This window comes from Coregonus clupeaformis, chromosome 9, assembly GCF_020615455.1.
Source record: "Coregonus clupeaformis isolate EN_2021a chromosome 9, ASM2061545v1, whole genome shotgun sequence".
NCBI lineage: Eukaryota > Metazoa > Chordata > Actinopteri > Salmoniformes > Salmonidae > Coregonus > Coregonus clupeaformis.
Window position 1 is genome coordinate 16,672,265 of NC_059200.1, and position 17,359 is coordinate 16,689,623.

Genomic DNA, 17,359 nt, shown 5'->3' on the forward strand with positions numbered 1-17,359 from the left:
TTTTCTCCATCCACCCCTGATTCAGAATATATAATCTTCATAGTCTTGGCATACTTGGTTCAAGGTTCAGGGAAGATAAGACCATCGAGCCTAGCTAACGTTAAAAATAAACGTTAAAAAGTACTGCACTGTGTTTTCGGAAAGTATTCAGACCCCTTGACTTTTTCCACATTTTGTTACATTACAGCCTTATTCTAAAATTGATTAAATAAATAAAAAATGCTTGCAGCTGTAATTGCTGCAGAAGGTGGCTCTATAAAGTATTGACACTCAAGTTTTCCGTTTTTTTGTCTAGTTTCTTGTTTGTTTCACAATAAAACATATTTTGCATCTTCAAATTGGTAGGCATGTTATGTAAATGAAATTATTCAACCCCTCCCCAAAATCCATTTTAATTCCAGGTTGTAAGGCAACAAAATAGAAAAAATGCAAAGGGGGGGTGAATACTTTCTGAAGCCACTCTACCTTTTTTTTTAGGTCTGGAAGAAAACTAACAAATTTGGATTTTTGAGCCTTTAATTGTGCATCTAGACTTACTGGTAGCTTGCGATCGACCTGTGGCGACCCCTGCTGTAGATGGTAACTACTGTAGCTGGCTAGCTAGCCTAGTTGGTAGGCCCAACAAAAACGCCAGCTAATGTTTGCTACCTACAGTTAGCTAGCTAGCCAACACTAGGCTAGCTAGCTAGCAAATGCTAGCTAACTACCTATGCTAAATCGTCCAGCAGAATTCATGTATCCAAAAAAGCTAAACAAATTGCATGGAAAACATACTTTCCCTCTCCTGTGTTGACATTTTTGACCTACAATACTTTTTATTTCGCAGCAATCTTTCATGTCTGGATTTTGCACAATTACCTTCTTCTCAACCCCTTTCTTTGCGCACTGTTACATGACGTCAGTATCAACACGTGTGACCTTTGAGGTCATCGCTATCTTGTGCAGACACATATAGCGTGTTGATCATGACATCATGACAGATCATGACATGATGCCTTAATAATGTCATAAATAAATAATTGCACCAATGTATCCCATCCAAAAGTGAGAATGTTCCTCAACAGTGAAACCCTTGCAAGGTTACATTATGGAATAAGAGTTTGCCTTATGATAATTTTTAGTGCATTTAAAAACCATTATTCAACCAATCTTATTACAATTTGGCAAACACTAATGACTATCTCACAATTTGTACCATAACTTGTTTATGTGTCCAAAATGTTTTAATTGATGGTTAAAGTAATTGACCCATTGACAAATGCACTGTAAAATTATTTTTGAAATGAAAGGTTTTTTGAAATGTTTGCCATTGGGCCTGGGCATCAGAATCCAGAGCTCTAGCTCTTTCTTGCAGGGTTACTGCTATCCAGAATCCTTGGGATGTCCCTACCTGAAACCCTAACCTTAACCCCTACCCTTAACCTAACCTTAACCATAACCCTTACCTAACCCTAACCTTAACCCTTACCGTAACCATTTTAAATGTAAACTTCAATGGGATATGGAAGCACGAAGGATCTCGGATAGCACAGACCTTTATTGCAGAGTTGTGTCACATCACAAGACTTCCGGGAATGTTTGCGAAACAGACAAAACAGACCAGGCCGAGGTTTAGGGTTAGAGAAGTTCATGATGAGAAGTGAAAAATTTAAAGGCACAGCCTAGATTGGAGCCGATTCAATGTCTTAAGTAGTTTAACATGTTACTACTCCAACCTCGTGAAAGTGACAAACTGACACATTTTAATTTAAGTCAAAAACAACTTTATATCGAAGGAGTGCCTTTGTTTTGACGAACTGGACATGACAGTTAGACCCGATGAAGTGTTTCTACACGTCGCCATGACATCGCCTACAAGTGTGTTCGGGGATTTCTGTAGAGCTCACCATCTTGTAGTCCTAAAACCCAGAAATTACTAACCTCTGGTTCGTTCAGCCATCCCTATGGGAAAAAATGAATGGGGAAAGAATAGGGTTTTGGAATAAACGCAGAAAAGAAGGTCTGAGGTTAACACAGGCTTAGGAGATCTTATATGTTTTGTTCTATGAAATAATAGTTAACATTTACATTTACGTCATTTAGCAGACGCTCTTATCCAGAGCGACTTACAGGAGCAATTAGGGTTAAGTGCCTTGCTTAAGGGCACATCGACAGATTTTTCACCTAGTCGGCTCGGGGATTAGAACCAGCGACCTTTCGGTTACTGGCACAACGCTCTTACCCACTAAGCTACCTGCCGCCAGTTAACATGACCTTTATGAATTATCAAGCCTTTATGTTGTTTACGTGATTAAAAAAACAAAACATAAATTCTTCAAAAATTCACAAAAAAGTGATGGTAGTTGATGAAGATTATCTCATAGAACAAAATGTATAAAATCTCCTAAGCCTGTGTTTCCCACATACATTATTTTCGGCATTTATCCAAAAAACCCCATTCATTTTCCTCATAGGCTTTGTCCAATGAACCATTGCGGAGTTAGTGCCTACAAAAAAAAGACGCCGTTACCAATTCTCTCTCTCTATTGGACAAGCAGTTTTAGCCTCTCTGTACTGTCTTTGGTCGTGTCAATGAGGTGGTCGGTTTTCAATTGGCTAACACTTATCACGTGGTTTTGTGCAGGCTGAAATATTGGCGTGTTGGGATGCTATCAGAAACTATTAAGATTTGTAACAGGTATGGTAACAAGCATTCGTTGTTACACCCCTTGTAATTACAGATTGTAATTACCACCAGTTACATGTTGTTATTACACTGTAACTATGAACTATTACACTTAATTACAATACTTGTTACAGTGTAATTACAAATGTAATCACACTGTTATAAGGACCCCTTAAAATGAAGTGTTAAAATGAAGCATTTGATATCAAATCATTTCAATCCCATGCACACGGTTGGTTTGAAACAACATAAAAATTCAACTAAAATATTAACTTATCTCCAGGTTGATAATTGTTTATGAATTCTAAATATTTTATTCAGCTCATTTTTATGCACCATAATGAAGCATGTTCCTGAGGCTGTGAGAAGTACTTGGTTGTGTAATATTTCTTTATGTTGATTTGGGTGAAGTTTATGGGCCCACAATTTGTGTGTGTCTAGCCAGCCAACCCTGGGGTGCAGCCTGGTCTCATACACTAGACATAACATAGTAATGTTATATTTTGTATGATTACATAAGACAGATGGTTACTTAAGACAAAAACGAAAGTAGGGTGGTTAGCCGAGGTGGATCGGTGGGCGTATAACGTGAACGTCTAGCAACCCAAAGGTTGCGAGTTTGAATCTCATCATGGACAACTTTACCATTTTAGCTAATTAGCAACTTTTTAACTAGATACTACTTTTTTAGCTACTTTTCAAATAGCTACTTAGCATGTTAGCTAACCCTTGCCCTAACCCTAACCTTAACCCTTTTAGCTAACCCTTCCCCTAACCTTAACCCTTTAACCTAACTCCTAAACATAACCCTAACCCCTAACCCTAACCCCTAGCCTAGCTAACGTTAGCCACCTAGCCACCTAGCTAGAATTCATAACATATAGTACGTTTTGCAAATTTGTAACATATTGTATGTTTTTCTCATTTGTAACATATAATACAATTTTAAATTCATTACATATTATACGAAATGGGTGATGGACATATACTACATTTTACGAACACACAACCCTGGCGTTGCAAGCGCCATGCTCTACCAACTGAGCTACAGGGGACTTAAATGGTGTGTCTTGGATTGATGTACAGAATAATAAGACATTCTCTGAGACCACAGCCCCAGTTAAGCAAATTCATAACATAAACTCAGCAAAAAAAGAAATGTCCCTTTTTCAGGACCCTGTCTTTCAAAGATAATTCGTGAAAATTCAAATAACTTCACAGATCTTCATTGTATTAACATTTACATTTACGTCATTTAGCAGACGCTCTTATCCAGAGCGACTTACAAATAGGTGCATTCACCTTATAGCCAGTGGGATAACCACTTTACAATGTGTAAGGGGGGGGAGAAGGATTACTTTATCCTATCCCAGGTATTCCTTAAAGAGGTGGGGTTTCAAATGTCTCCGGAAGGTGGTGTGTGACTCCGCTGTCCTGGCGTCGTGAGGGAGCTTGTTCCACCATTGGGGTGCCAGAGCAGCGAACAGTTTTGACTGGGCTGAGCGGGAACTATGCTTCCGCAGAGGTAGGGGAGCTAGCAGGCCAGAGGTGGATGAACACAGTGCCCTCGTTTGGGTGTAGGGACTGATCAGAGCCTGAAGGTACGGAGGTGCCGTTCCCCTCACAGCTTCGTAGGCAAGCATCATGGTCTTGTAGCAGGGTTTAAGGGTTTAAGGGTTTAAACACTGTCTTCCATGCTTGTTCAATGAACCATAAACAATTAATGAACATGCACCTGTGGAACGGTCGTTAAGACACTAACAGCTTACAGACGGTAGGCAATTAAGGTCACAGTTATGAAAACGTAGGACACTAAAGAGGTCTTTCTACTGACTCCAAAAGAAAGATGGCAACAACAACTGCCCGAGTTACACCAGGAACGCACAATCCCTCCATCAGTGCTCAGACTGTCCGCAATAGGCTGAGAGAGGCTGGACTGAGGGCTTGTAGGCCTGTTGTAAGACAGGTCTTCACCAGAAATCACCGGCAACAACGTCACCTATGGGCACAAACCCACCGTCGCTGGACCAGACAGGACTGACAAAAAGTGCTCTTCACTGACGAGTCGTGGTTTTGTCTCACCAGGGGTGATGGTCGGATTCGTGTTTATCGTCAAAGGAATGAGCGTTACACCGAGGCCTGTACTCTGGAGAGGGATCGATTTGGAGGTGGAGGGTCTGTCATGATCTGGGCCGATGTGTCACAGCATCATCGGACTGAGCTTGTCATTGCAGGCAATCTCAACGCTGTGCGTTACAGACATCCTCCTCCCTCATGTGGTACCCTTCCTGCAGGCTCATCCTGACATGACCCTCCAGCATGACAATGCCACCAGCCATACTGCTCATTCTGTGCGTGATTTCCTGCAAGACAGGAATGTCAGTGTTCTGCCATGGCCAGCGAAGAGCCCGGATCTCAATCCCATTGAGCACGTCTGGGACCTTTTGGATTGGAGGGTGAGGTCTAGGGCCATTCCCCCCAGAAATGTCAGGGAACTTGCAGGTGCCTTGGTGGAAGAGTGGGGTAACATCCCACAGCAAGAACTGGCAAATCTGGTGCAGTCCATGAGGAGGAGATGCCCTGCAGTACTTAATGCAGCTGGTGGCCACACCAGATACTGACTGTTACTTTTGATTTTGACCCCCCCCACACATTATTACATTTCTGTTAGTCACATGTCTGTGGAACTTGTTCAGTTTATGTCTGTTGTTCATACAAATATTTACACATGTTAAGTTTGCTGAAAATAAACGCAGTTGACAGTGAGATGACTTTTTTTTTGTTGCTGAGTTTATATTATGTTTTGCAAATTCATAATATATAATACGAATTGTAGCCTAATTCGTAACATATTATACGAAATGGGTGATGGACATCCACAAATAAATACATACCATACGAAACATAACATCATACTAAATGCAGTGTCTCGGATTTATGTACAGAATAATACGAAACGCTCTGAGACCACAGCCCCAGCCTGTAATCACACTGACGTGTTGAGGGGAGACAACAGCCGTTGAGTTGTGACCAATCAAACATTCGCTAGAGCACAGAGGGCACACGTGTGACCTTCTAGGAAGCTACAAATATCCACTGGCATGTTTTATACAGCTTACTACATTTTCACCACCCCGGACTGCAGCCGACCTTCTTTTGCTGTTAAATATATTTGTCATTATTACCCAGAAAGCGGATAGCTAAAGTTAGCTTACTTTTCCTTTCTTGGACCGACTACAAACTAATAAGAATAAAGGAGCGATTACCGTTATCATTCATTCGTGGACTAGAATAACCCGATAAAATAACGGTCGCTACTGCAGAATATAAATTCTACCACATCTTGCAGAAACCAGCGGAAAAACTGACCACAAAGATCAGTCAACAAGGTCAACTTTGAAGAAGTTTCTTTGTTAATTTATGCACAGTGAAGGTAACTTGCAGATAAATACACAGCAGGCTCAGTAGCCACGTTTCAACTGCATCACCCTCCGCTTCTTCTACGCCGTGTTCGAACTTTTTACGCACTGTTGTCTCCGAGTCACCTACATCATGACGCGAAGATCTTGTGCGATTTATGGAGTCGGGATTGTCTGCGCCCTTCTGCTGATCATGGGGATTGGCTTGGTTGTGGCTCAAGTATTTCAAACTTTAATCCATAACCGGTTAAAAAAGGTAAAAGTATTTATTATACAGAAGTTAAGTCATTTGTATTGTATATTTGCGGTGTTATAACAATGTTGTAAGTCATGAGATGTTTTCATTCATAGGCCTACAGCTTCAGTAGAAATAATATTTGTAGAGACTGAAAATCCTCTGATCAGAGTAACTAATTGATTGGAGTCCCGAGAACTAAGTCATACATCCCCTTGTGAAGTTGTCCAACGAACCGCAGCTGCTACTCACTCTCAGAATCAATGGACAGACTGTTCGACCAGACCAATAGACCAAAAATGAGGGGGAACATCGTTTTGTTACGCACAGTAGGCCTAACTGTTAAGAATAAATGGTCTATCTAAAACAACAGATCAAAGATCAGCATTTCTTCCCTAGTCCTTTCTGCCATCATCAACGCCAAGCCTGTGCATTCCAATGAGTGTATTATCCTTCAGTGTTCCTCTGTTTGAAAATCAATCCCATAAGAGAGTTGGTAGATGGTGAATATAAGAGCATTACAATGATGAAGGTGCATGAACTAGGTCACAGGGTTCTTCAATTCCGGTCCTGGACGGCCGAAACACTTCTGTTTTTTTATTTCTACCTGGTAGTTAATTGCACTCACCTGGTGTTCCAGGTCTGAATCAGCCCCTGATTAGAAGGAGAGGATGAAAAACAGAGGTGTTTCGGCCCTCCAGGACCGGAATTGAAGAACCCTGAACTAGGAGCTGCCTCTGTCTCAGATATCAGCCCAGCTGCTTCTCTCCTCTGGTATATCAACCCAGTACTGAAGAGGGAAAATAGGCATCAACATTTAGCTCCTGCAGGGAAGGAGCAGTAACCTATACTATTATTAATGTAAATATTTTATATTTACACAGATGATATTGAAATGATACTGTATGTTGACAAATACTACGATTTTGGATATCATTATAATAATTAATAATAATAATAATAATAATTAATAATAATAATAATAATACAATTCATTGTTGTTGAACACGAGGGTAGCTAGGTACATTCATGTGAATATGCATTATAGACCCTTCGTCATCATTACATTATCCCAATTTCAGTTTTCAGTCAATCTTGTCTCAAAGGGTGTATAATTTGACACACTAAACTATCCAGGAAGCCTAACAAACAAAACATTGACTTGTCTAATTGAAAAATACAGATTGGAGTCCTTTGTTGACAATGGCATTCAGTCCTTATTGATATAATAATAATAATATGCCATTTAGCAGACGCTTTTATCCAAAGCGACTTACAGTCATGTGTGCATACATTTTTACGTATGGGTGGTCCCGGGGATCGAACCCACTACCCTGGCGTTACAAGCGCCATGCTCTACCAATTGAGCTACAGAGGACCACATATGATATGATAAACCTTTGTTGTAAGATTACATGATATATCATCGCTTTGTTGTTGTTGTTGTTGTTGTTGTTGTGGTTAGTGCTACTGTTCAATGCCACTGATATGTATTTTCCATGCTCTCATTGAAGCAGCTTCAGTCAGAAGCATTTTCCTGAGCTGGATGAGAAGGAGTTATATGAGGCATCTCAACATCTCCTCTGTGTGTCCCAAATGGTACCCTATTCCCCTATATAGTGCACTACTTTTGACCAGAGCCCTATGGGCAGTGGAGTAGTGCACTACATAGGGAATAGGGTGCCTTTTGTGACACAGGCCTGTCTCACATGTGGCAAACAGCATGGCATTATTATATGTCCAATTGTCCACATGTTGTGTGTGTGTGGTCAAGCAGATATAATACCGCATGTTCGTTTTCACAATTTATCAAGTATTCAACCTCTTGTAGTATATGTTGAAGAACTAGGTAATGACAACATTTCATATAACTTAGAATAAGTTTACAGTAATGGAATGTAGAGAATGACAGCGTAGAGTTCTGTGTTCCAAATATTTAGGATTCTAAAGCGATTTGTTTTAAAGCTGTTCATACAACATTTCACCATATGTCAGACGAGGTTCCTTGCAGTTGGTTGCAGATGAGGTATTCCACAGCTAAGAATAACTAACGATGCTTTAGCCCATGCAGGCAGCCCTCTGGTGCTCCAACCCAGCCCAGCACAAAGCTAGGCCACCGCCCCAAGCAAATTACTTTTAGGCAGAGATAGGTCAGGGGGAGGCAGAGGGAACAATAACAGGGGGGTAATGCACCCCTTGAGTTAAGCAGCTGTTGATTGAATCAAGATGCTACAGCCGTGGGTTCAGTGGAGGGAAGGAGAGGATGCATAGTGTGACTGAAGCTAGGTTCATGGAAGTCTGTGCGCCCCAAATGGCACCCTATTCCCAATATACTATAGTGCACTACTTTTGACCAGAGCCCAGCTGTAGGTAGTAGAGTGGCATTTGGGATACAGCCTAGAGCATGCATAGTGTGACTGATGTTTTCAAATCCTCTCCATCTGGCATCAGATTCCACAGAGACTTCCTGCCTGGTTTTGCGTGTGGGGATTGGGGCGTGGTGTAGGCTACTAGATTCAGCCCCGGGCCGTGTTTTGTTGGAGCAAATAGCTGGAAAATAATTATAATAATTTGTACGCCGCAAATTGACCACAACTAAGCCAAAAGAAGATAACAATAATTTCATACCTTGATTATTACATTGAGACATGATCACGTCTCTTTCTTTTTATTTTGTGGGAATACTTGGGAACAGGTTTCCTAAATTACATTAGTTTTTTTGCTGAATTCCTAGTGATTTTATACTTTTTTGACCAAAAACTGTAATTAAAAATTAAAAAGATGATTAAAAACTTTGGAGGGGGGGCCCAAAAAAAAATACTTGCGGGACGGTTTTGGCCCACGGACTCACCTGTTGCCGACCCCTGGTGTAGAGGATTTCTTGGCCTTGCTACAGAAGTCGTTAGTCAGTCAACAGTGGATGTGCAAGGTCAAAGATTTTTAACTGTACATAAATAAATAAATATGAGTATAACTGTATATGCTTTATTCACATACACAGTGTCCCCCTCACTCCTTTAAGTACCAAGCCTGGATGGGACAAATAATAATAATAAGCCATTTAGCAGACGCTTTTATCCAAAGCGACTTACAGTCATGTGTGCATACATTTTTACGTATGGGTGGTCCCGGGGATCGAACCCACTACCCTGGTGTTACAAGCACCATGCTCTACCAATTGAGCTACAGAGGACCACAACGGTTAGTAAGCAAGTGAGGAAAGGTTCCGGGAAAAGCTTTGGGTGAGAACTGGAGTCATTTTCTCAGACAATCCTACAAGTGTAGGACGGGTTGAAGAAATAATTGAATTCAGAGGTTAAATTGTTACATGTTCCACTAATCTCTGCACACTCAATCTGTTGAAATATACTGTACTGTATATATGGTAATAATAATAATAATAATATGCCATTTAGCAGACGCTTTTATCCAAAGCGACTTACAGTCGTGCGTGCATACATTTTTGTGTATGGGTGGTCCCGGGGATCGAACCCACTACCTTGGCGTTACAAGCGCCGTGCTCTACCAGCTGAGCTTAGCATAAACCATTTAGGTTTTTACTGTACAGAGTACCTTCATAAACACCTGTCATCATTAATCACAGTATGATAAACACTACCTGGATGAATTAGACATGACCTAACACCTAGTAGCGTCTCTGTTGGTTGGTGTGAGAAGCCCGTGAGATTCCGTTTACAGTAGCGTTCTATCATCAGGGCATCTCTGTTCACTGTAAAATAAATCTAGTTGATTCAACTAATAATTATTTAGTAACTGGTTCCACAGCCTTTTTTACACTACTCCACTTTTTGGTGAAAGTGTTACCTGAACTTAACATTTTTAGTTGGCCGAAATGTAGCTCCAACTTCAGAGTGCTTTTAACATACAATGTTTTCAATATACAAATATGACACACATTGACATTGGTCATTTATACAGTAATTATTATTCAACTCATCCTTACCCAGGATTTGAACTCACAACCGCTTGGTTCACAGCGTCCCGATATTCCTGCTACTCCATCATGCCTGTGTCAGTTGTCAGTTATTCGGACAATTTTCTCATCATTGACTTGATTTACTTATTGACTTATTTGAGGGTTTTCTGTTTTTAATGTTACTCCTTAATCACTATCCTAAATAAAATAGTTTTTCTTGAGTGTACTTTTAACAGAGCTGAGATTTACTTTGAAGTGCAAAGTGTAGCAATACAGGTGAAATCAATCATTGACAGACATGGGGGCAAAGCAGGAAGACAGGAATCCCGTGAACCAAGAGGTTGTGAGGTCAAATCCCAGGGGAGGACATTTTGAATAATAATTAACGTGCACAATGTAAGCATGTACTGTATGTCAACGTATGTCAGAAACACTATATATACAAAAATATGTCGACTCTGGAGCAGTCCTCGGTTGCAACACTCACTACCGAGTTCCAAACTGCCTCTGGAAGCAACGTCAGCACAAGAACTGTTCGTCGGGAGCTTTGTGAATTGGGTTTCAATGGCTGAGCAGCCGCACACAAGCCTAAGATCACCATGCGCAATGCCAAGTGTCGGCTGGAGTGGTGTAAATCTCACCGACATTGGACTCTGGAGCAGTGGAAACGCGTTCTCTGGAGTGATTAATCACGCTTCACCACCTGGCAGTCCGACGGACGAATCTGGGTTTGGCGGATGCCAGGAGAATGCTACCTGCCCCAATGCATAGTGCCAACTGTAAAGTTTGGTGGAGGAGGAATAATGGTCTGGGGCTGTTTTTCATGGTTCGGGCTAGGACCCTTAGTTACAGTGAAGGGGAAATCTTAACGCTACAGCATACAATGACATTCTAGATGATTCTGTGCTTCCAACTTTGTGGCAACAGTTTGGGGAAGGCCCTTTCCTGTTTCAGCATGACAATGCCCCCGTGCACAAAAAGAGGTCCATACAGAAATAGTTTGTCGAGATCGGTGTGGAAGAACTTGACTGGCCTGCATAGAGCCCTGACCTCAACCCCATCGAACACCTTTGGGAAGATTTGGAACGCTGACTGCGAGCCAGGCCTAATCGCCCAACATCAGTGCCCTACCTCACTAATGCTCTTGTGGCTGAATGGAAGCAAGTCCCTGCAGCAATGCTCCAACATCTAGTGGAAAGCCTTCCCAGAAGAGTGGAGGCCGTTATAGCAGCAAAGGGGGGACCAACTCCATGTTAATGCCCGTGATTTTGGAATGAGATGTTTGACGAGCAGGTTTCCACATACTGTTGGTCATCTAGTGTACTGTATGTAGTTTGAAAACATTGTATGTTAAAAGCACTTTGTGTGGCTGTCCCTACTCACAACATTTTTTTACTACATTTTCTCAAGTTGGAGCTAAGTTTGGGCCAACTAAACATTTTAAACTAAAAACTAAAAAAAAGCCAGTTGAACCCGTTACTAAATAATAATTAGTTGAATTAACTTGATTTTTTTTTTTTTGCAGTGTTTGTTGGTGTGAGAAGCCTGTGAGATTCCGTTTACAGTAGTGTTCTATCTTCATGGCACGGTTCCAACCTGCATCATAACATGACTACTGTGTTGCCTTTCTCACAATCAGTTCCCACTCAAGGTTATGGTTATGGTCACATGCAGTGTATAACAATCCACAATGTCACAGTTCCCACCGAACTGAATTTCATCCCATCCAAACTGTCTAGTACTGTGCCTTCCATGTATCGAAAAAGAGTGAGAGAGAGAAGAGTGAGAGAGAGAGAGTGAGAGCCTGAGAATTTAACGCAATATGAATAGAATATACTGTATTAACGGATTAAACACTGTTAGCTGTCCAGCAGGACTAAACTGTTAGCTGTCCAGGAGGACTAAGATGTTAGCTGTCCAGGAGGACTAAGATGTTAGCTGTCCAGGAAGACTAAGATGTTATCTGTCCAGGAGGACTAAGATGTTAGCTGTCCAGCATGACCAAGATGTTATCTGTCCAGCAGGACTAAGATGTTAGCTGTCCAGGAGGACTAAGATGTTAGCTGTCCAGGAGGACTAAGATGTTATCTGTCCAGGAGGACTAAGATGTTAGCTGTCCAGGAGGACTAAGATGTTAGCTGTCCAGCAGGACTAAGATGTTATCTGTCCAGGAGGACTAAGATGTTATCTGTCCAGCAGGACTAAGATGTTAGCTGTCCAGGAGGACTAAGATGTTAGCTGTCCAGCAGGACTAAGATGTTATCTGTCCAGGAGGACTAAGATGTTAGCTGTCCAGGAGGACTAAGATGTTAGCTGTCCAGCAGGACTAAGATGTTAGCTGTCCAGGAGGACTAAGATGTTAGCTGTCCAGGAGGACTAAGATGTTATCTGTCCAGCAGGACTAAGATGTTAGCTGTCCAGGAGGACTAAGATGTTAGCTGTCCAGCAGGACTAAGATGTTATCTGTCCAGGAGGACTAAGATGTTAGCTGTCCAGGAGGACTAAGATGTTAGCTGTCCAGCAGGACTAAGATGTTAGCTGTCCAGGAGGACTAAGATGTTAGCTGTCCAGGAGGACTAAGATGTTATCTGTCCAGCAGGACTAAGATGTTAGCTGTCCAGAAGGACTAAGATGTTAGCTGTCCAGCAGGACTAAGATGTTATCTGTCCAGGAGGACTAAGATGTTAGCTGTCCAGGAGGACTAAGATGTTAGCTGTCCAGGAGGACTAAGATGTTATCTGTCCAGCAGGACTAAGATGTTAGCTGTCCAGGAGGACTAAGATGTTAGCTGTCCAGGAGGACTAAGATGTTAGCTGTCCAGGAGGACTAAGATGTTATCTGTCCAGCAGGACTAAGATGTTATCTGTCCAGGAGGACTAAGATGTTATCTGTCCAGGAGGACTAAGATGTTAGCTGTCCAGGAGGACTAAGATGTTATCTGTCCAGCAGGACTAAGATGTTATCTGTCCAGGAGGACTAAGATGTTATCTGACCAGCAGGACTAAGATGTTAGCTGTCCAGGAGGACAAAGGTGTTAGCTGTCCAGCAGGACTAAGATGTTATCTGTCCAGGAGGACTAAGATGTTAGCTGTCCAGCAGGACTAAGATGTTAGCTGTCCAGGAGGACTAAACTGTTAGCTGTCCAGGAGGACTAAGCAAAACACAATCATAAAAAACAGACAGTAAAAAGGTCCCCTAACAACCATCTGAAATGCCCTAGAGGCACCAATTCCTCCAAATTTAAAGTGCATTGTAGATCATTCCACACGCAAGGCGCAAGGAAACCAAAGGCTGATTTACCTAATTCTGTAGACAAAAAAAAGGAGTCTCCAGAGTTAACCGACCCTGTGAACGGGTTTGGTAACTTGTCATTTTAAATCTTAACAGTGATGTTAGGTAAGTCAGAAGTTTGTGAAGTTTTTGTAAACAAAAAGAGCGTAATAACGTGATCTACGTGACTTGAAAGAGGTCCAGCCAACCGCTGTGAAAAACGGCCTCCAGGGGTTTAGGAGTATCGACAGCTGCTCTTTGATAAATAGTATCACGATCGTCAAAAACAGCTAGAAAGGTTGAATGCACAATCTTCCTCCTGCTGACTAGAGAGAGACAAGATCTGTTTCTGTAAAAAAAAAAGCCAACTTTAAATCTTAGTTTCTTGACAAGCTCAGTCGTATGTTTTTTTTAACGATAAATCATTATCAATCCAAATACCAAGGTATTTGTATGCAGGGACTCGTTCGGTTAGAGAACCATCCGATGCGTGAAGATGTAATCCATCTGAGACAATCTTACGAGAACTTAAAAACAACATGTATTTGTATTAAGTACGAGTTTTAAATCAGTAAGGGCTTCCTGCACAACGGGACAGTGGCCATGTCACACCAACGTCAGCAGTCGGGGCAATTGCGTACATACGGTACCATCCGCATATAGATGGAATTGACCATTTTTAACAGATTGACCAAAAGCATTTCTAGAAATAGTGAATGCAACAGGTCCCGGTACCTTTATGTACTTCAAGAAATTCGGACTGAACCCCATCAATCACGATGGCCTGAGTTCTGTCACTAAGATAATCATGAACAGCTTTTGACAGGTCCACAAACAATTGTTAAAAATGTTTAGTCATTTAGCAGACGCTCTTATCCAGAGCGACTTACAGGAGCAATTAGGGTTAAGTGCCTTGCTCAAGGGCACATCGACAGATTTTTCACCTAGTCAGCTCGGGGATTAGAACCAGCAACCTTTCAATTACTGGCACAACGCTCTTAACCACTAAGCTACCTGCCGCCCCGAAACACCAGTGGTTCCCAACCAGGGGTACGTGGACCACTGGGTGTGCTTGGCCTATCCACAGGGGGTACTTGAGAAGACATGAGTCCAAAAGCCTACTTGTAAAATGCACGAGGGGGTACTCCCGGCAGAGAAAAATTAAGCTGGTGGTACAGTAACCGAAAAAACGTTGGGAACCACTGCCTATGGGTTTGTAGCTTCAACCCCACAGCACACACACACACTTACACACACCAACGGATTAATGGACTGCTGAACTGGTCTATCTCTGAGTGTATATGGTTAATCTGTGTTTGGTATACACACACTGGACATGTGATTAAATGGGTTGTGGTCGCAAAGAGGTCAGAAACTTTATCTTGCTGTTTCCCTTATGGGTAATTAGTCCTTATGTAATTTAACCTTATTGGCTTGTGCTTTCTGTTTAATATTTTCAAAACTCCTAAATTATAAATCTATAGTGTGGGGACCAACATTTTCCAAAGCTAGCATTACGAGACCTTGGAGTTGCTAGTGCCAACCTTGGTGTTGCTAATGACGACCTTGGTGTTGCTAGTGACGACCTTGGTGTTGCTAATGACGACCTTGGTGTTGCTAGTGACGACCTTGCTGTTGCTAGTGCTGACCTTGGAGTTGCTAGTGCCGACCTTGGTGTTGCTAGTGACGACCTTGGTGTTGCTAATGACGACCTTGGTGTTGCTAGTGACGACCTTGCTGTTGCTAGTGCTGACCTTGGAGTTGCTAGTGCCGACCTTGGTGTTTCTAGTGACGATCTTGGTGTTGTTAGTACCATGTCAAGAAGAAATATGTCACATGAGTCTGGCATAAACACCTTTGACATTGACCTTAATGACCTTAAGAATGTCAAAGGTCACCTTTGAGATTTACCTTTTAGATTGACCATAAGGATTGCCTCATGCCAACTGAGCAGAGCCACACTGTGACGTGATCAGCTAATACAGAGGACTCGGTGGCCTGACATGCTTCCACTCAAAGTAACCTGACCTCTCACCCCTTGTTCCACGAGCTCTTTCAATGACTTAGGCCAAGTTGCTCAAACAAACCGACACATAGCCCACATTATCTGGAGTGGTGCTGAAGTAGTGCTCCCCAGGGTTCTAGATCTCAGGAGTCAGCCAATGGGGCCACAGACAAGGGTTCTAGAACTTAGGAGTCAGCCATGAAATAAGCCAGATGTGACCAAGTGGTAACGGTTGTGCCACCCTGACATCATGACATGCCATCCCAGTTGCATCCATTTGAGACACACACACACACACACACACACACACACACACACACACACACACACACACACACACACACACACACACACACACACACACACACACACACACACACACACACACACACACACACACACAGAGACCACACACACACACACAGAGACAACACACACACACACACACAGACACACACACACACACACACACACACACACACACAGAGAGACAAACACAGGGAAACACACACAGACACACACACAGGGACACACACACAGAGACAAACACACAGGGACACACACACAGAGACACACACACAGGAAGACACACAAACACACGCACGCACACTCGCACATACACACACAGAGACACACACACACAGGGACACACACACACAGACAAACACACACAGACACACACACACACACATACAATCCTGATGTGACGGACCCAGTCCGAGAATAGACCACACAAGTCAGGACTTTTATCTCAGGACAGTATCTTACAAAATATAGATGTTGAAACAACAAATGTTTATTTAGCCTAGTTTTAGTATTTGTTTAATTAGGTTACTTATTAAAGGGGGTTGCGTCCCAAACGGTACCCTATTCCCTGTTTAGTGCACTACTTGTGACCAGAGCCCTATGGGTGCACTATATAGGGAATAGGGTACCATTTGGAACGCGGACAGGGTTCCTCGTAACTCAGGGGTGACTGTGTGGCCCCTTTGTCTCATTTATTGGACATTTATGACCTAACATGGGTTTGAACTGTTGAAAGACCCCGAGTCAACTTGATTTGTGTGGTCCTCTGTAGCTCAGCTGGTAGAGCGCGGCGCTTGTAATGCCAAGGTAGTGGGTTCGATCCCCGGGACCACCCATACACAAAAAAAAATTATGCACGCATGACTGTAAATCGCTTTGGATAAAAGCGTCTGCTAAATGGCATATTATATTATTATATATTATTATTTGAATGAGTTGTCGTCTGTCATTAAAGCGACAAAGCTGTTCCTCGCATCAGGGTTAATGTGCCCATAAAGTGAAAGGGGGCAATTCCATGGTAACAGAATGACGCTGAGACTCAGATCTTTAAAATGTAGGTCAAACAAAAACCAATGATTGCAAAGTTTAACACACCATACAACTCTATGCACAGGGACTACTTTTAACAATTTCCACAGAAAATGTTATAAAGACACATTGACTTGAAGAACAGTGCAGATGCAGAGTTTGGTAACAGGTAGGTGCTGTTGGTGCCGTCATTCTGTTACCAAACTCTGCATCTGCATCTGTTCTTCAAGTCAATGTGTTTTTGTTACCATGGAATTGCCCAAGGAGAACATCGTTCCCATTCACGACCTTATGTCAATGTACAATAAGTTAGCACTGAGTAATTAAACGTTCTCTTCTTGCAATGGATATATATATATATAGATAGATAGATAGATAGATAGATAGATAGATAGATAGATAGATAGATAGATAGATAGATAGATAGATAGATATAGATATAGATATAGATAGATAGTTGTCAATCATATAGTAATACAAACTTTTATGGCCA

The 17,359-nt window shown here is 42.0% G+C and overlaps 1 protein-coding gene across 1 annotated transcript in view; it reads left to right on the forward strand.

The window, feature by feature from the left end:
- Positions 1-5,768: 5,768 nt before the first annotated feature.
- The window catches only part of LOC121573386 (lysosome membrane protein 2), a 42,855-nt gene continuing 31,264 nt past the window's right edge, over positions 5,769-17,359 (forward strand). The window contains exon 1 of the mRNA XM_041885327.1: positions 5,769-6,340. Within this exon, the coding sequence (XP_041741261.1) occupies positions 6,218-6,340 (123 nt within the window). The 5' untranslated portion in view covers positions 5,769-6,217. The remainder of the gene's footprint in view (positions 6,341-17,359) is intronic.